This window comes from Pseudophryne corroboree, chromosome 1 (genome assembly GCF_028390025.1).
Source record: "Pseudophryne corroboree isolate aPseCor3 chromosome 1, aPseCor3.hap2, whole genome shotgun sequence".
In the NCBI taxonomy this organism is placed as follows: domain Eukaryota; kingdom Metazoa; phylum Chordata; class Amphibia; order Anura; family Myobatrachidae; genus Pseudophryne; species Pseudophryne corroboree.
The window spans coordinates 1,113,543,663-1,113,563,925 of record NC_086444.1 but is presented as its reverse complement, the minus strand read 5'-3'; the positions used below and the strand labels follow the sequence as shown (position 1 = coordinate 1,113,563,925).

At 44.5% G+C, this 20,263-nt stretch overlaps 1 protein-coding gene across 2 annotated transcripts in view; it reads right to left on the bottom strand.

The window, feature by feature from the left end:
- NWD2 (NACHT and WD repeat domain containing 2) overlaps positions 1–9,585 on the bottom strand; it is a 375,307-nt gene extending 365,722 nt beyond the window's left edge. Inside the window, exons 1-2 of one of the 2 annotated variants that reach the window (XM_063922359.1) lie at positions 9,259–9,585; positions 9,012–9,174 (exon numbers count right to left, since the gene is read on the bottom strand). In XM_063922359.1, coding sequence (XP_063778429.1) covers positions 9,012–9,174; positions 9,259–9,285 — 190 coding nt within the window. In that variant the 5' untranslated portion in view covers positions 9,286–9,585. Of the gene's footprint in view, positions 1–9,011; positions 9,175–9,258 lie in introns of those variants that run through there. The other variant, XM_063922376.1, reaches the window with a different exon arrangement.
- Positions 9,586–20,263: the final 10,678 nt, after the last annotated feature.

Below are 20,263 nucleotides of genomic sequence, written 5' to 3'. Positions count from 1 at the left end.
CCGGTACATGTGTACCCTTTGATTTCCCCTGTCATCGGGCCTGGCTGGGGGTCAGAAAACAGGCATCGGAATCCCGATGCTGTACTCCTGTCACAATCTGTAAGTATGAGGGGGAGGGTCAGGGTTAAGCTGCGGGTAGGGAGGGTTAAAGGGAGGGTTAGCCTACTTACCTAAATGCGTTGAGATTCTAACCACAGGATGCTGCTGTAGTTATTCTGACTGCTGACATTCTGATTGTTGGGATCCTGTACCCAACCATCAGGGAGGGGTACCTGGAATACCTAACCACAGAGTATTACCATTTTAGGCATTTTTTTTGGTGGGTGGGGCTAGAGGGTAATACCTCCTTGAGGGCAGGGCCGACTTTTCGTATGGGCTCAATGGGCACTTTCCCAAGGGCCCCAGGAGTATAAGGGCCCTAGGCTGATAACTGAGGGTCCCCTCTTTCCAGGGGTACCAGATTTTTGAAAATCGGCCCTGGGGAACTAGAGATATCGGACTTCAAAGCAGTGGTCCCCATCCAAGCCTGTTAATTGCTCTTCCCAGCCAGAAATCTCAGGTTCTGTCTGACTTAGAGTTTTAATGAGGGTATACTCCAAAAGCTGTGTGTCTCCCCTTTTGTTGGACACTGGCAGCTTGTCTTTACTATTGCCAGAACCAGAGATATCCGCCTTCAAGTAGCTGGTCCTTGCTCCAGCTCCACACGCCTAAGATGCAGTTTTATATTTTAATTGGTGGTTTGCTTTGGCTCCTGGACCCTGATCCCCAAGTCCCCAGTACATTTTGAAAGGTGACACTCTCTAGTTTTTTATCCAATTCAAAGCTAAGAAATCTATGTCCAGGAACTTGAGATATCTGTGGTCAAGCAAGCTGCCCTCCCACCAGAAAATGATGAATATTAAGCCCACTCCACTATCCACCCCTCCCCTACGTATTAAACACCCCCTACCACCCTGGAATTCATGTACCAGGGCCCCTTCATTCAGTTCAATGCCCCCCTCTACAGTGTAGTGTTCTCCCTCCCGCCCCATCTGTGCAGTAAAGGAGTAATTAGCAGAAATTACTGCTCCAGGTCCTACATGCTGAGCAGAAGATAGAACACCCCTTACCACCCACGGGACATCAAAGCTTCCACTGATAGCACCCCCCACCACTACCGCTGGAGCATGGGTAGGGGCCCCAGTGCATTGCTGTGCCCAGGGGCCTACACTGCTGTTAAGACGGCCCTGCTTGAGGGAGCAGCCGAGTCACACAGGAGGGGGGTGTGGAGGAGGTGGTACGAGGGCATGGCGATGTGATCATGTCATCGTAGCCCCGCCCACCTCATTACAATGCCAACATTACTGGCATTGTGAAGAGAGGGTGAGGCTATAATTACGCGTTTTAAGCCGAATGGCGTCATCACCCCTGCTGCATTGTGAAACGGGGGCAGGGCTAATATGATGCATTTTAACGCGAATGGCATCATCACCCCCGCTCATGAGGAGACATGTGGGGTGTGCAAATGAGACAACGCGGAATTCAATTAGTCCTGCAAATTATTAGGGACAAAAAAAATGGCCTTTTACCGTGATTTTTTGGGGGGCTAATATCATTTTCTGACAATTCAATTGTAGCCCGTTTTATTCTCCCTGGAAAATCTCCCAGAAAACATGGCACTTATGAGAAGATCCCAAACGAAAAAAATCCTCCATAAGTGCCAGCATCGGGCTGCCTTCGGGACTAAATGGGATCCCCCCAATGTGGCACAGAAATGGAGCTGGTCAAAAGAGGATGAACCCAACCCACCATTTCTACAACACCATTAGAAAAAGACTTGTTCACCCGGCCGAACTCTCACGACACCTGCCGCACTTTATGGCAGCGGAATCTCGTTCAAAAGTTTTCGTCACCTCATAGGGTAGCAAGCACTTTTGAGCAAAATGGGTGCTAATCGGCTGGGCAAAGGGTGCGAATTGAGCTGCCGTTGCCGGTGTTTAAACGTTGCAGCAATGTGCCCCATTTGCCGACAACTGAATGTAACTTAATGTCACTTTATAGAGCATAGTGTCACTTTATACAGCAAATGCTGTGTTCACATAACTTCAGCATAAGTTATAATGCAAACTGGTTACATCAGGCAGAGAGTGTGAATCTCTTCATTCTCATAAACATGAATAATGGCCCTCATTCCGAGTTGTTCGCTCGGTAAAAATCTTCGCATCGCAGCGATTTTCCGCTTAATGCGCATGCGCAATGTCCGCACTGCGACTGCGCCAAGTAAATTTGCTATGCACTTAGTAATTTTACTCACGGCTTTTTCATTGGTCTGGCGATCGTAATGTGATTGACAGGAAATGGGTGTTACTGGGCGGAAACAGGCCGTTTTATGGGCGTGTGGGAAAAAACGCTACCGTTTCCGGAAAAAACGCAGGAGTGGCCGGAGAAACGGAGGAGTGTCTGGGCGAACGCTGGGTGTGTTTGTGACGTCAAACCAGGAACGACAAGCACTGAACTGATCGCAGATGCCGAGTAAGTCTGAAGCTACTCAGAAACTGCTACGAGGTGTGTAATCGCAATATTGCGATTACTTCGTTCGCAATTTTAAGATGCTAAGATTCACTCCCAGTAGGCGGCGGCTTAGCGTGAGCAACTCTGCTAAAATCGCCTTGCGAGCGAACAACTCGGAATGACCTCCAATGTTTGCCAGTAAATAACCTTCTAGTGAAAATGTATAATAAAATAAAGAAAAAAAACATTTCTGAACCAATAAAACATATGTAGGAATACTGAATTAACAACCTAAACATAACAGAGACAATTTAAAAAAACACATAAAAATAAACCATAAAGTAAATATAACACAACATATACAATTAACACATAAAGGGCACTTTTAACGTGTTTCCCAGTTGCACCCACTATGGCAAAAGATGCTAAAACAGTTTCAGGACTTTGCTGTCATGTTATTTTACTTAAAATATTTAGGAGTACATGTAAAAGGGTCAGATTTCTTGAAATTGATGTGATTTTGCTGGTTCTAAACAAATTTCTTCTTTAAATTTGTCAGCAACAGTACAGTATATCACTGAAATCATTCTGGCTCAAGGAAATCAGACCTTATTACCAATGGCGGATTTTACCTATGGCTTGCAGGACTGCAGCCTCCCTCAGTAAAATCAGCCAACCTCAGTGAGCCAGTTGCAGTCTGTGACTGCAATGGCTTCATAGTGATTGATAGTGACTTCCTATTGGAAGTTCTACCTGTCAGTCACAGACACTACAAGCAGCCCTAGGGGGAAGTGTTTTCTCCCTCTGGGACTGACAGACCGGGCTGTGATTAGCAGAGAGCGTGCTTCCTGTGGGTTCTGTCTTTACCCAAATGGGAAAATAAGCCACAAACCTGAGACAAGTTCCATTCAAAAAATTACACACCTGGACTGTATGAACGATAAACACAAATTTACTGCTGTCTATCCATAGATACCCAGGACTCCCCTACACCACAAGCATTGTAGCATGCTAGCTATTTGTGATTGGCTGTCTCTGAAGGGAGAGTCTCAGGGAATACTAACGTGGACTACTTTGCGTTGGAAGTTCGTCATTTTAATGTGATTTTTTTTTTCTAAATTGGACAATGATGGTACAAAGAAAAAAAAATGTTTTCTCATTGAATAAAATAGTGAATGAGGGTTTTGTAGTTTTTATTGTGTGACATTAAGGGGCCCATTTATCATTAAATATTTTTGGCAAATTCCTCAGAAATACCCATTTTCGGGGGATAACCACAAATATTTAGTACTACCCAAATATGTGACAGGTATCTCCAATACCTGCTACGGTCCCTCTGTTTCCGACAGGAGCAGCAGCCCCATGGGTTTCTATGGGCCTAGTTGATCGCAGCAGCAAATTTTTTAGCAGTTGGGCAAAACCATGGGGGTCATTCTGACCCGATTGCACGCTGCAGTTTATCGCAGCGGTGCGATCGGGTAAGAACTGCACATGCGCCGGCACCGCAGTGCGGCGGCACATGCCAGACGGCTGAAGGCCGTCGGGCCGCTACGATCGCCTCTGCCTGATTGACAGGCAGAGGCGGTCGCTGGGCGGGGAGGGACAGCGGCGTTTGGCCGCCGTTTCGTGGGCCTGGTCCGGCCAAAGCAGGCGTGGCCGGACAGAATGGGAGGCGGGCCGCAGCGGCTGCGTGACGTCACAGGCAGCCGCTGCGGGCCGGGGAGCTATGAGTAGCTTCCGGCCAGCACGCTAAAGTTGCGCTGGCCGGGATCTACTCTTGAAGTGCAAAGGCATCGCCGCTGTGCAATGCCTTTGCACTTCTGCAGGGGGGGGGGGGGGGGGAGGGTGCCACTGACTTGCGGGGCGGGATAGCCCTGTGCTGGGCGTCCCTCCGCATGTCAGTGTGAATGATCGTAGCTGTGCTAAATTTAGCACAGCTGCGATCATCTCGGAATGACCCCCATGTGCACTGCAGGGGGGCAGATATAACATGTGCAGAGAGAGTTAGATTTGGGTGTGGTGAGTTCAAACTGAAATCTAAATTGCAGTGTAACAATAAAGCAGCCAGTATTTACCCTGCACAGAAACAAAATAAGCCACCTAAATCTAACTCTCTCTGCTTTATATCTGCCACACCTGCAGTGCACATGCCCAACTACTAACAAATTTGCTGCTGCGATCAGCTCTGAATTACCCCCAATGGCAGATGTGATACTGTCAGATTTACCAAGCTCTGCAATTCAAACCTGAAGATGACATTAGCTAGCTATGGCCTATGGGCTACAGACTGGAAAATTAGCAGCAGTGGCAGATTTTGCATATAAGCTAAAGGACTGCATGTGATACACATGTGGGGGGCCAGATACACATATGACCCCAATAGTGCAGTGCCATATACACATATGGCCCCAATAGTGCCAGATACACATATGACCCAGTAGCGCAGTGCTAGATACACATATGCCCCCAGTAGTGCCAGATACACATATGCACCAATAGTGCCAGATACATATATGCCCCCAGTAGTGCAGTGCCCGATACACATATGCTCCCAGTAGTGCATTACCAGATACACATATGACCCCAATAGTGCCAGATACACATACCTCAGTAGTGCAGCACATATGCCCCCAATAGTGCCAGATACACATATGCCCCCAGTAGTGCAGTGCCAGATACACATATGCCCCAATAGTTCCAGATACACATATGCCCCCAGTAGTTCCAGATAGACATATCCCCCCAGTATTGCCAGATACATATGCCCCCAGTATAGTGCCAGATACACATATGCCGCCAGCAGTGTAATGCCAGGTACAAATATGCCCTGCCCCCCAATAGTGTCTCTCCTGCCCTAAGTGCAGTCTCTGGTGGCGGCGTGTATCTCAAATCAGACGCCAGATCGTGAGCCATTCAGAGCTTGCGGTCTGGCAGCAGTGGCTTCTGATTGGCTGCTGCAATGTGAGCTCTGATTGGCTCACGAACCAGCGCCTGATTTGTGTTACATGCTGCCGCTGGAGGGAGACCGGACTGAGGGCAGGAGAGGGGCATGAGAGGCGTGCACTGCGCTTTCCTTCCCTCGGACACAGCGGCTGCCAGGTGGTTGGGCAGGCGGTACTGCGTACCAGCTGCCAATTTCTAACCGGTACACAGCACCAGCCCGTACCTCCATACTTGCAGCACTGCATCTTTCTGATCTACAGAGAGATCTGCACAGTGTGTACCAGGCTATATTCTGTAAACTGAAGTCTCATTTCTGCACTGCTCTGCAAAATGTGGCTTATTGCTACGACTGCTCTGTGCTCCCTCTCTGTTAGATACCACCCTCTGCTTGTGACCAGTCCTGCATGTCTAAATAATGGAGCCATTTTGCTCTGAAAAGCTCTGCGCCCCAGCTCGTATCTAGGCAGATTTGCAGGATGCAATGGTACTATATCTGCTGCAGACTGCAATGAACTACTCCTTTATGGAAAAAGTAAAATAACCTAGGCTATGTGACATTTATTTATTTATAGACCATCCCATGTAATAAAAAGCTAACGCTGCTCCTCAACTCTATGGGGGAACTCAAGTGTTTTGCACACCGGCAGCCACTAGATGGCACCTGGTGGAGCAATTCAAGTGTTGCTCTGTTCGGGAGCGCACAGTCACCGTAATTTTCACAGGCTGGGAACTAGTCATTTTTATAGTGCCTACATACAGTATTACGCAGTGCTTTACAGACAAACCTTGACACTGCTATTTGATTTTCCATTTTTAAGCTCGTAAAATAAAAAGGTCTTTAATGTACAAGAGATAATTTATTTCTAAAATGACGCATTGTGGTTGAAACCCAATATACACATACAATATACAGTACTATTCAAATTGTGAGAAGCTGCATGTATTGCTTTTGCCATAAGATTTCAAATGGAAAAACTGGAATGGATGGACAAAAGCCAATATTTAGCGCTTTAATCTAAGTAATGTACCTGAATAATGCTGACGAAATGTGATCCTTTTGCAGGGATATAATTGCTGGGCACCCTTCTACGGAGTATTAACAGTCCCTGGGTATGTGTCCCCTACACCTATTTCATTTTATTTAAATAATTATGTGTTGCAACTATGCAAAATCTCTTTTGTGCACTTCAGTGTGCAAAAGTAAAAGCATTTGTTCACTTAGAAAGCATTGTCCTTGATTTGCCTAACTCCTCCCATCAGCTGCTGCAAACTTTTGAATACCTGCAGAAGCGGCTAACCCTCACTTCCAGATCCATCTGCTTCCCTGTAAAACAGCATTAATTTGAGCTGCAGTATGTACATGGAATTTCAGGAATTATTTAGTAAGGGGTGGGTTTTTTGGGGGATGCGCCACACTTCCCATGCAGTTTTCTTCTATCTGGTGGTACTATCTAGTGGTTTGGAGTCTGAAAATGCTGTTTGTGGTGATATGAAAACTTCTAAAGCGCAAACAATTTGCTTTAAACACATTACAAACTGCCAAGGAACATAAAGGCAGAACATATACACATGATAGCTCACGCAAAATGTGCTATCTGCCTACCAGAACAGGAATAAATAATAACAAGTCATTTTCAGTGGGACAATACTAACTTAGGGGGGTATTTATCAACGCTTGGGGAAAAATTAAATTGTGAGAGATAAAGTGCCACTCAATGAGCTCCTGTCATTTTTTCAAACACAGCCTATAAAATGTAAGACAGAAGCTGATTGGCTAGGACTTTATGCCTCACATTTTTGTCTCTCTCCATCCTTTAATAATTAAGGGCGATATGTGTTATAAATGAATTAATAATGTGTTCATAAAAAAATATTTAATAATGGGGTCAATGAGAATTTAATTATGACAGGCTCAACACTTAAATGGGGGCACAGTATACAGCACAAACTTGTGGCACTACAAATAACAGCATGCGCATGGGTGCAAGTGCACTGTTGGAAATCTTTATACTATTAATGACCTTTGATATTCAGGTGTCTTTTCCTTATGATAAACCAAAAGGCAAAAATCAGTTTGTATATCTAGTGTTTGTCCTTACATTACTGTGGAATCTGCTACTTTCCATAGAAATATTGTATTTCCTACAATGACCCTGTGAGTTACTCCCACCCAACAGTGACAGTGCTGTAGATGTACCATAAAACCCAGACCTGTTCATTAATAATGCGTAAGCTTCGTCGTGAAAGCCTGATACAGAACAGCCTATTACATCAGGTTACAGAAAATGATTTCTCAGCAAATATTACATGACATCCTGGTGATACTTTTAGCTGCTCCCATTTTTTTTTTTGCTTAGTGTAGGCTGCAAACTACACAGCAGGATCCCAGTGCAATATTGTGAGCCAGAATGTGGAGATCCTGTTACATTTGGGGAGTACAGATTTCACACAGGAGCCTTGGAGAATTTCTAGGCATTTCCTATAAAAGCAAGGTCAAAGATAAGCTCTCAAACAATGAGCATCTTGTCAGCCACCATTCGCTGTAAACAATTCTTGCACTTTGAATGACAACTTAGCATTCAGCACAGTGAAAGGCGCTTAAATTCCTGGTTCATATGACAGTGGATGTGGATGACAGTGATGTCAAGGCTTTTTGTAGACGATGATGTCACCAGCTGAAAGTACCTAAAAACTTACTGCTATGCAGTAACAATCAATAATAGTCCCCTGGCAGACAGAATGTCATTATTTAAAATAAAAAATAAAAATGAAACAGTTTATTCTTCTACCACTTTAATTAAACTTAGTAGTAAACTAGTTTGTTAAAGTACAACACATTTCTACCACACCATTGTAACTGTACATTAACAGCCCATTCAAATATAACATTCCATTCCATTTATTAGTCTTATTCTATAAATGTCCTACAGAAAAGGATGCTTTCATAATATACTGAAACAAATGCAAATAAGGGTGCAAAAACTGGTTTGTTAACGGCAAGGGGACAGCACAGAGTTCATCTGAGCATGTCCTGATCATAAAGTGTATTTATAGTAAGGGAATACGCCTCATTGAGCCTGTGATGAATTCATGTGTACCCAGAGATCCATCACATATTAGCTTGATGCCTCATGCAGTCTACACATGCTGTCATGTATTTTTGTGCAAGGGGTGCAGAATATGTGTTGCTCAGGTGTCAAACACTGAGGAAGTGTGAATCATGGGGACTGGTTACCTGCATAGTAAATGACTGACATATGTTCACAGCACACTCAAAAATAAAGTAGGTGCCCCAGATTTGCCAGTGAAGAATGCCTGTGTGATAGGATGCAGAGCAGACAGTGCGATGTTTATGCATCAGAGGAGCAGAGCTAGGGCTGAGCCTTGCCTGGGCATACTGTATCTATAGCCCTGTGTGTGGCTGCATAGAGGAGATGTTTTCCCTGCACAGTGATGGATGGGTTGCACTTCCACAGAGGCTCAACAGTAGCAGAAGTCTCACTTTTAAGTGTCATCTATAATTTATCAGTGCATTTAACCCCTAGCAGGCAACAAGCAGCACAAGCCGCGCTCCTTACCTTCAGGGTTGGCGCTGATGAAGACCCGGACACTCTTCCCAGTTGGCACAAAGTGGGGTGGCAAGGCAGAGAGGTTCCCAGAGAAGGCTGCCCTCCTGACAGCGGAGTCCCGGGAGCATGGTAGCCTACTGCTTGCTCCAGACGGCCACATGTCACCTGTGCCCTATGGATCAGAGAGGCATGCTAAGGGGAAGGGGTGAAGGGGCTGGAGTCAGTGCTTTGCCACTTCCTGCCCACTGGCACCCACCTTTAAATGCACGCAGATACCATCCATATAGGAACTATGCCATTAATGCAGCGACAAGTCCGGGATCCGTCAGCACAGGTGGCACTGAGAGTGTCGGGGTGAGGGAGGCAGCGATGGGCAGGTGCCCCAAGTAGGTGCCAGCAGCGGCAGCAGAAGCAGAGGGGAGATCGCCAGGTTCTCTGGCAGGCAGGATCGGCAGCTAATGCTGCTGCTGGGAGGATATGTCTGGGGAGAATCTTCCTCACTCCCTGCCCTCCTCTCTGCCAGACCTCCCTCCTCTCCCCCTGCCCAGCTACAAGGCAGGGAGGGGGGACCACTTGCTGCCACCGCGGGACGATTCAAACTGGGTAAGTCATAGGACGTGGGGCAAAGCTTAACCCATGGGGGGTGGAGAGTGGCAGCACAGAGGGCACCATGCTGCAGCACCACCACACCTGCTGTGATTATTACTCATATGGATACAGTCACAGTGTATTAGTATTATTAAGCCTAGTTGTCTATGCATCCCATATTCCTTGCTTGTGTTCTCAGGGTCACATAGTCATAGGGCTACATGCACTTTCATGGTGATGGTGTCATAGTCCAAATATCTGCAGCATATATACAGAAAACAGCTATTTCTTCCTATATCATGTTACTATTTGTACTGTAACACCAGCATCATTATCTATGGCATGCTACATAGTGGGCTGAGTATTCAGAGTTGGGTGCACAAAGGGTAACTTTGCACCTGGGCAATCCCATGTTGCACTGAGGTGGAGCAGATTTAAAATATGCAGAGAGCTTTATAGTATTTGGGAGGGGTGTATCCTGGCTCCAATCTAAATTGCAGCATACAGTACACATACAGCAACATTTGTGGCCAGTGTGCCTGTAAAATAATACATTGTGACTCTTTGCAGGGCAGCATGGTTTGTCCAGGTGCAAAGTTACTCTTTTTTTTGTCTCAACTCATAATCAAGCAGTGTTTTTATGGAACCAGCATATATTGTTCTGACCTAGCACAACATAAACTGGTACTGAGGTTCTATAAATGCCATAACATTGCCAAGTGCAATTTCTAGTGTGCTCTTAAAATATGCAAGGGCGATCCATTATCCACGGAGTATAATGCTTCTGCTTCCTAATGATTCAATGCATAAATACATAATTGTACTTACTCTATGCTGTTCTTCTGCCCAGTATGCGTCGGGGCATCCTAGTGAGAGTGGCCCAAATAAAAAATTCATTAGCTGCCTGGGTGCCTGGCAGTGCTATTTTATAATTATAATCCGTAAATTTCTTTTCTGTGCGTTTAAAGGATTCAAGGAAGAAAAGGCGTAGTATAAAGATCAGGCTAAAAGGTTGCACCCTGTAGACAAAACACTTTCTTTTTATTTTACTGCCAAAGGGGAGAGAGTGTCTGTGGTCTCAGCTAGAGGCGACATTAATGTGAGCTATGGACCTTTACAGTCTGTGCATTATATATAAACCTCCCAGAGAGAGCTGCCAGGATGGGCAGGAAATGTAAGCAGAGAATTCAAAGCAACAGCCCAAGCTGCGGGTGAGGTGTTGCTATTATTAATTCTGGGGATTTAGGTGCATATTCATCACAATCCGCATTTTTAATGTGGATTCTGTAAATATTTTCTGCAATGAGAAAATTAATAGTTTCAGGCGAATGAACTAAAATTCTCTTGCTAGGAGATAGGCTCCGATAAGAGCACATCCTGGCAAAAGCTGCGTAATGCCATCACACTGCTTCCTGGTTTGGGTCCCTGAGAGCTAATGCACATGGCAGCCGTCTGCTTACACACTTTAGAATAATGCCTAGAGATGCCGTTATCCTATTGGGACCAAACATTCAGTAGTTTACTAAATCCAGCAGCACTGCAGCCCCCATAGGAATGGTATGCTTCAAGATCCCGCCGGACGGAATACCGACACCGGGATCCCGGCCGGCACAATCCCAACATATTCTCCCTCTGTGGGTGTCCACAAAACCCATAGAGGGAGAATAAATTAGTGTGCCGAGAGCCCGCAAGGGGCTGCGTTGCGCTCACCCCCCCTGTCGAGATTGTGCCGGTCGGGATCCCGGTGTCGGTATTCCGACCGCCGGGATTCTGTCCGGCGGTAATACGTACTGATCCCATAGGAACCTATGCTGGCTACATTTGTGGACGATCCATTAATAGCACAACTTGAGGACACTTAACGTTACCTGCCAATATTTAATGATAAATAGGCCTGACAATGCTAAATTCCTTTGTCGTATAAACAACCCTTTATGAAGCTAAGAACACTGTACGCTGTTTACTTAAGAAGTACCGTAATGGTACGCTAGTTGCGTAACGATCGCTCAGCCGTAGGCGAGACGCTCAAGCGTCACGTTCGCTCACGGCCCAGGGATCACAGGACACGTTATTGGCTATGACTAGAGTAATGATTCGCTATGGCGTAGCGGACGCTCGAGACCACGAGGAGATCACCAGCGGCGCAGACGCTCACAACGCTATACCTTAATGTTTAAACCTTATACCAAAGAAATACAAAGAATACCTTAATGTGAGTACAGGGTGTAAGTGCAACCTTGTGTAACCTGACTAACTACAAAGCTGCTTGAGCGTCACCGACGCTCAAGTGAACGCTTAACACTATAGAAAATACACAGATACTGGTTTAGGTTCCGAAGCCTATTAACTGTATTATATCTAATATACTTGTAAAAGGGGATAACAGTACAAATGATACACTACAATATAACAGAGACTTCCTAACCACAGAACTAAAATACAAAAAGACAATACTACTCTGACCTAAATGAAATACAATACAATACTATAATACTATGAGAGATATAAGAGAAAAGAGGAGAGAGAGAGAGACGGGGAGAGATGAGAGAAATTGGCTCACAGAAAGACAATGATTACGGAGAGAAACTTACGCACAAGGGGAAACGATCGCATGCGCCTGGACATCCAGCACCCGATTTTCAGCAATGAGAACCGTTGAAGAGTGAGTGCTGGATGTGGTCGGCCTGCCTATTTATGCCCCACACACAATGCAATCTCCTGGTCCTACAATCCCATTGTCCATTGGCCGAAGGAATTCGGCCCTGCATCATAACAAAAGGTCATAGGGTGATTCATACAGGTGGGCTGTGACGATTTCCAACAGCTCAGGTGGGTGGGAAACTGGGTTTCCCGCCGCATACCTGAGTATGTGTAAATAATAGAAATGGACATAAACTTCTTATGTCCATAACTATTCGCACGAGCGATTAATACGCTCCAAACCAACACCGGAATATTGCTAATTAAATACTCTTCCGATGGGTACCAAACACTGCTGTATGATTCCTGTTAGACCCTTCGTACGATATAAAGAGGGATTCCTCAGCTCTGGGACATTGTATTTTAACCAAACTTTCAGAAACTATCAAAGGGACCATGATCTATAAACTACATTAATTGTGAAAATATGTAACGAATGAGTCGCACGCTACGACTACATAAACTCTACCGTAAATACGCATACCGCGCCTGCGAGTGCACGCTATTGCGGGTATGCGCCTCCACGGGAGAGCGTACGCACGCGCAGCGCGGACCAGTGTGCGGTGCAAATATGGCAACGTGCATTGAGACATTTTTCTGACTTTGACAGTCCACCCTTTGGCAGTCAATAATAACTGCCACAAAACATTTAAGGAGAAAAATGTAAGTCAGGGGTTAATTGATTTCCATGGTTGGGTAGGGGAGGAGAGAGGAGAAGGTGTGAAGAGGGTATGACCTAGTGAGATAGCAGAAGCATGTGTGTATGAATCCATGTTTGGGGGGTCATGTATCATCGTGCCGTACGTGTTGTAAATCAAGCTTCGAGGTATTGCGAAGTATACATTTGAATTCCTTCTTATCCTGTGGTACAGGTCTGTGGATGGGCTGTCAAACTTTACCGAGCTCTTTTCGGATTTTGAACAAAATGGGGAGCACATTTTAGTTGATGATACATGAATGGGGGAGGTATGTGGTTGCTGATATCTGTGCCTGTATTCCCTATCGTCTATGTGTGTCATTACCTGAGGGTTGTAGAGATGAAGATAAAGAACACTTATGGAAAATGCAATGATATTCTATGTCAGGGAAATGTACATCTGTCGTCGAAGTTGTGTTCGGTATCTGTTGAGAGTCGTCTTCTTTGCGCTGTATTGCTCCTTGGGCATGAGCAAATAGCTTTGTCTGAGCCATCAGATTTACAAAAAATGTTGGGCTAGCGTGAGTTTAAAAGTACTAGGGAAACTGGGGATCCATGGCAAAGTTCATCAAGTGTCCATATTTAAAGTTGTCAAATCTTCTTCTTTGGTCAATCCGTTGTCTGTATAGCGTCTCGTCAACTTCCTCGTCCAAGGGGGTCTTTGTATCTTGGAGAAAAGCAGAAAAACAGGTGAAAGAAACGGACCGTATAATCGCATTTTCATCACATTCTGGTTTCTATCATTGGGTCATAAATCAAATCCAGGTTAATTACAGTTTCCTCACTCCTCAAGCTCATCACTTTTGTACTTTGTTTGCACCTCATTAAAGCCTGCCCGCATCTAAATATCAATCCAATCGATATAACGACACCCAAGATACATAGTAGAAACTTTCCAACATCCATTATGACTCCTTGAGCCCATTCTCCCAAACCGGAGAACCAATTTCGCGGGTTCAACCATGACACCCAACCAGTCAGCTCATTACCTACAGCAGCAAGGGTGAGATTGTGTTTTCGACGAAATTCCCACTTCAATTGGAGAATATCGTCCATCTTTTGGTCTATGACCTCTAACGGATCCTCGGTGCTATTTGTGATATACGTGCAACACTTTATGCCGTACTGTGTTGCCAATGTAACACAATATCCGCCTGTTACTGCTGTAAGATAATTAAGAACCATCCTATGCTGAACTAGTTCTGTTTTGTAAGCTTGAAGTTCTCTTCCAGTGTATCTAAACGTGTCATCATACATTTCAGTGATATTATCTAACAAATTGGCGAGTGCGGAAATGTATCTATAATTCATCACTCCTCGAGCGGTACGAGTGAAATCTAACGCTACCAGAACCTGAATCCCGGTGGATTCATGGATAAGATCAGAGGCCGGATGCTCTAACCTTTCTGACAGTTGTCTTTTAACTCGGTGCTCGTAATGAGTGTGAGTATAAGGAGCTTGGGCACCACGGTGTATGTCCTTCATTTTGTCATGTGTAACAGTCATCACTTCAGGCAATACTTTTCCAATATAACACAATCCTTCAGAGTTTGGGGCAAGCCATTTGTACGCCTTTCTCCCGCATATGAAATATGCATCATCGGGGAGAACATAGGGGACGGAGAAGGACATGACCATGTTACAAACCTTCCAGGTGAAATCTCCTGACCCTAATTCTTCCATCTGCTTAATGCACGTATCAGTTTGTACGATATGTGCACAGTATCCTGGTGATACCTCTCCAACTCTAGTAATCCTATTTCCTAAGGTATATCGATACCGGAAAGATTTTCCTCTACTAGCTATGTGGCGTACCAGCTCTGTATCTGTAGGCATTCTATCTGCTCTGTGTGAAAAGGTCATGGTAAGGTTGCTCCATGACACTTCCCAATTTCCCGGTTTTCTGGGATTGGAGATGTTAAAACATATGAGGGACCTATCCACATGGTATTGGTGGAGCTTCAAACTAGGAGGGCTGGAGATATTAAACCTCCGGTCCACCGGTCTCCCACCACTTAGCTCAAGTACCTCCCCTAACGTTAAAGGAAGTGGTACTAGCCCTGATTTGCTGTGACCCTGAGGTACTTGAGAGCATACCCAACAATCTGTTTGGTTTAACACGTTACCCACTAGAGAGTGATAGTCACTCAATGGATGCCGGTCCATATGGATATTAAAACTGGATTGGCATTTCTTTGTTACAGAGCCTACAGATACAACTTTCTTTTTGAACTAACATTCCTTCACAGTTGTTTACAAATAACATGGTTGTTAGATCGTGCCCGGTACTCGCCTTTGCTTGGTGATTGGGTTGCTATTGGAAATTTACACCTCCGTCTCAGTCATCAGGACCTTTCTGGATCCTTTCTCGACCTCACTGGTACTCTCACCGAAACAGACTGCTCTGGTCAACATCATGGTTAACGGGAAAAATCCATATCACAGTCTCTTGGGGCAAGTCCATCTTACAGGAGGAGAAAAGAAGAAATTTGTAAATGGGGTATAAGAAAATCAGTTTGAGGGGGAGAGAACTCGTTACGATAATAAGTTCTCTCGTCTTGTTGTTCTTCTTGTTCTGCTGTCCTCTCAAAGGTGTTGTCTCTCAGTCTTCAAAAACGATCATTCTGGTGATGCAATATTCCTTCCTAACCGGCGATCTTTCTGTAAGGAGAAAAAATCTGGCATTACCATTGGTCCAACTGAGGGGTGACATACCATCTTTAAACCATGAAAACATGAGTGAGAAGAGAGAGAAAACACAAAAAAAAAAAAAAAAGAGATAGAGAACAATTCATGTGCATATATACATTACATAACTCGACAATAACCATCAATAAGAGAAGAGAAACAAAGCATTTTTTAAAACATTGTCAACATTAAGAAAACATTGTTAGCATTAGAAAAACATTGTCAGATTATCAGGCTGTCATATCTACGTGTCTAATGGTCTCCTTGAGCAGTCCCTCCCCACCAGCACCTGCATTACTCCACTGTCTGTATCTGGCCAGAAATACATTGTGGCGGAGGTCATGCTGGGGTTTGGTAGACTTCTGCAAGGACCAAGTGGGTATGCAATGTGTGAATTCTTACCACTAATCGTCAGAGATGGGGATAGAGAGAGGGAGAGAAAAACATTTTTCACAAATACATTTACAACTTTTCACCTGGTCATTCCTGTGTCTTTAGTGAATGACCTCCCACTTCATTAACCGTTACTTCAGGCTTGCCTCCATTCCTAATAATCACCTTTCCTGACTATATATTATGGGTGTGGCCCAAAATTCTTCCTATATGATCCCCGATTATAATTTGGTGTGTCATAACTTTTGCTCATTTTCATGTCTAGGGGGTCTGATTTTATGTGGGCTGTTGCAGTTACTGGCATAATGCCCTTCTCTTTTGCACAGATCACAAATCCTTAAGTTCCTCCATGTGCCAATGGCCTGGGGTTTTGGTTGATTTGATGCCTCCTCAAACGCTTGGATGCTCATCACCATCAACCGCTTTCCCTGTACCTACCTGATTCCTTGGATACCATGATTATGTCGTTGTCTAGGGAGTTGATATACCTTCTGTGAATCTTTGATCATACAGTTAGATCTTTCCTAGGATCTGGGTAATCAGACATGATTGATCTCAATTCTGTCCGGGACCAGGGATGGCGCATTGCACTGTCCTTGACGGGAATGGTTCCCTGATCATCAGTCTTCCCATTGGGGACTGTGATCACCCTGACAGGACTAAACTCAATTACATCACCTTGTTTTGGTCTTATAATATGGGGTACATTTGTTTGTGCGTGATATAAAACATTGTACGTACCTGTGGACACGACCTCACCTGACCCTCCGTTAGGGGGTTTGATTATTGCCTTTACCAATTTGGTCGCGTCCACCTGGATGTCTTGTAGGATGGCTTCTGGAAGAGGTGCTGACATCGTTCTGGGCTCACTTTCTTGTTTGTATTCCTGAGGGAGGTTTGACATGGGGTGCAGCTTGCACAGGTTAATAGTTGTACATTCAACAGTATTACAATAATCATTGTTACATTTATTACACTTATTCTTATAATCTATATTACAGTTGCTAAGAGCGTTTTTATTGTTCACCCTTGTGTCTTTCTCTCCGCAATCAACCCCTCTCCTGATGCCACTGTCTCTCCTCTCAAGATAAGAGTCAGAAAAGTCAATAGACTCTTTTTGTAATTCACTTTCCTGTTGCCATAACTGTAAATATTCATAATGTTTATTTTGTCTCTTTGTTGATTTTACGAGACATATCCTCCTCCTTAAATTTTGTAACACTTCTGGACTGAAGCTACCTATTCTTGGGAATTTGTCCCTGTCTTGTACAGTCATTCTCTCCCATTCATCACATAAAACCTCTGTGTGACTACCGTATTTTTCACACATTACATATCGTGCCGACCCAACTGGTCGGTTCTCTGAATCAACCCGAACCGAGGTTGATCGCCCCCTACCTGAACAAATGGCCCCCATAATCTGCAGGCGTTGCTTATTCCTCCTTGGATCTTTATCTCAAGGTTTTCAGCGAACCCTTACAAACAAACCAAGATGTCCTTGGGCAGGCCGGCGGTGGTGGTTTATCAAGTACCCCACTTACTTCTCGCCCACGTTGGCCAGTACTGCAATCACTGTAACCAGAGCTGCTGTACCCAACCTAGGGCCCCTGTGAACCTTTATTTACTGGGGCGCGTTCCCCAGCAAGTATCGGTTGTTGGATAGTTCCTGAGTGACCAGCGAACTTCCCTTCCAAAAATAAAAAATTACACAAATCACGTCAGAATGTACAAATAGCGTTTGTGACCACTTTACTCTAATGGTATTAGGTCAGATTACTAACTACTGCACACAATTACGTGCGGTCCAATCGTTCAGTACACGAGCACTACTTGTCATGTACTGAAAGATCAATGGAATCGATGTTTCCGGCCGCGATTCCTTCAGCAAGAGCTTGTATGGCCTATATGGGTTCTGCACCAACACCCCAGGCGTTGTGCCACTGGACTTTTATAGCGGACCTCTTTGTCTATTTTACCTGTTACCTTATGACCTCCTGGTCTGTTACCTTATGACCTCCTGGTCTGTTACCTTATGACCTCCTGGTCTGTTACCTTATGACCTCCTGGTCTTGTTACCTTATGACCTCCTGGTCTGTTACCTTATGGTCCGCTATACTCTAATGCTCAAATATTATTTAACCAGGGATGCCTCCCTAGCCACCGTATATGTCACTTACACGTATGTCCCTTGACGAGTACCCGGCTTTCCTTTTGGTTCCACCTTAAAGTTATATAAACTTTTGTATACAAAACACACTCACTCAACACATGTACACTTTTGTTTCTATATCTATTTCTGCGCAGAAATTGTCTTTAGGCCAAAAGTGTTACCAATTAGGAGCAGGATCTGTTAAACTAAATTTCAGATTTTCCAAAAATAGATTTGCGTTATTTACCGCGTCGCGTTATCTACCGCTGTGCGTTAATTATCGCCTTTGCGTTACTTCACTTTATCACAACTTGAGCTACGTGGGCGTAACCGGACGCTACGTTGCGTCTGCCTTTGGATTGCGTACGCTAGTCTTTGTTAGCGACACGTGTACGCAATGCAAAGATCCACCGTAACACAATATATTTTTATCAATGTAAATGATCCCTGATCATCTACCGCAATCCACACTGACTGCCTTGTATCTCAGACAAACCGTGTGTTTGTTCTATACTTTAACTATTACCTCTACTATGAAATAACAGCAAATCTCTTTTTGCACTTTCTATCAACTATAAAATTGGCAAACAGGAATAGTGATATACGAAAATGAAACAGAAATGCAGATATATGCGTGCGTACGCAAGACAAAAGAAAAATAAACAGTTTTAAAAAGACACAAGCGTTTTGTTCTTACTTCCGGTTACCGGGTTCCTTCAGCACTCTTTATCTAAGCGAAGCAGACGCTTATCCCGCCAGCACTATGAGACAATCTCCCACCCTTTGCTGGGGGATAATGTCTGCTGATCTACCTAGTGCAGATATGAGAAGGATAGGACGAGTCCCCAATTGACAATGCTAAATTCCTTTGTCGTATAAACAACCCTTTATGAAGCTAAGAACACTGTACGCTGTTTACTTAAGAAGTACCGTAATGGTACGCTAGTTGCGTAACGATCGCTCAGCCGTAGGCGAGACGCTCAAGCGTCACGTTCGCTCACGGCCCAGGGATCACAGGACACGTTATTGGCTATGACTAGAGTAATGATTCGCTATGGCGTAGCGGACGCTCGGGACCACGAGGAGATCACCAGCGGCGCAGACGCTCACAACGCTATACCTTAATGTTTAAACCTTATACCAAAGAAATACAAAGAATACCTTAATGTGAGTACAGGGTGTAAGTGCAACCTTGTGTAACCTGACTAACTACAAAGCTGCTTGAGCGTCACCGACGCTCAAGTGAACGCTTAACACTATAGAAAATACACAGATACTGGTTTAGGTTCCGAAGCCTATTAACTGTATTATATCTAATATACTTGTAAAAGGGGATAACAGTACAAATGATACACTACAATATAACAGAGACTTCCTAACCACAGAACTAAAATACAAAAAGACAATACTACTCTGACCTAAATGAAATACAATACAATACTATAATACTATGAGAGATATAAGAGAAAAGAGGAGAGAGAGAGAGACGGGGAGAGATGAGAGAAATTGGCTCACAGAAAGACAATGATTACGGAGAGAAACTTACGCACAAGGGGAAACGATCGCATGCGCCTGGACATCCAGCACCCGATTTTCAGCAATGAGAACCGTTGAAGAGTGAGTGCTGGATGTGGTCGGCCTGCCTATTTATGCCCCACACACAATGCAATCTCCTGGTCCTACAATCCCATTGTCCATTGGCCGAAGGAATTCGGCCCTGCATCATAACAAAAGGTCATAGGGTGATTCATACAGGTGGGCTGTGACGATTTCCAACAGCTCAGGTGGGTGGGAAACTGGGTTTCCCGCCGCATACCTGAGTATGTGTAAATAATAGAAATGGACATAAACTTCTTATGTCCATAACTATTCGCACGAGCGATTAATACGCTCCAAACCAACACCGGAATATTGCTAATTAAATACTCTTCCGATGGGTACCAAACACTGCTGTATGATTCCTGTTAGACCCTTCGTACGATATAAAGAGGGATTCCTCAGCTCTGGGACATTGTATTTTAACCAAACTTTCAGAAACTATCAAAG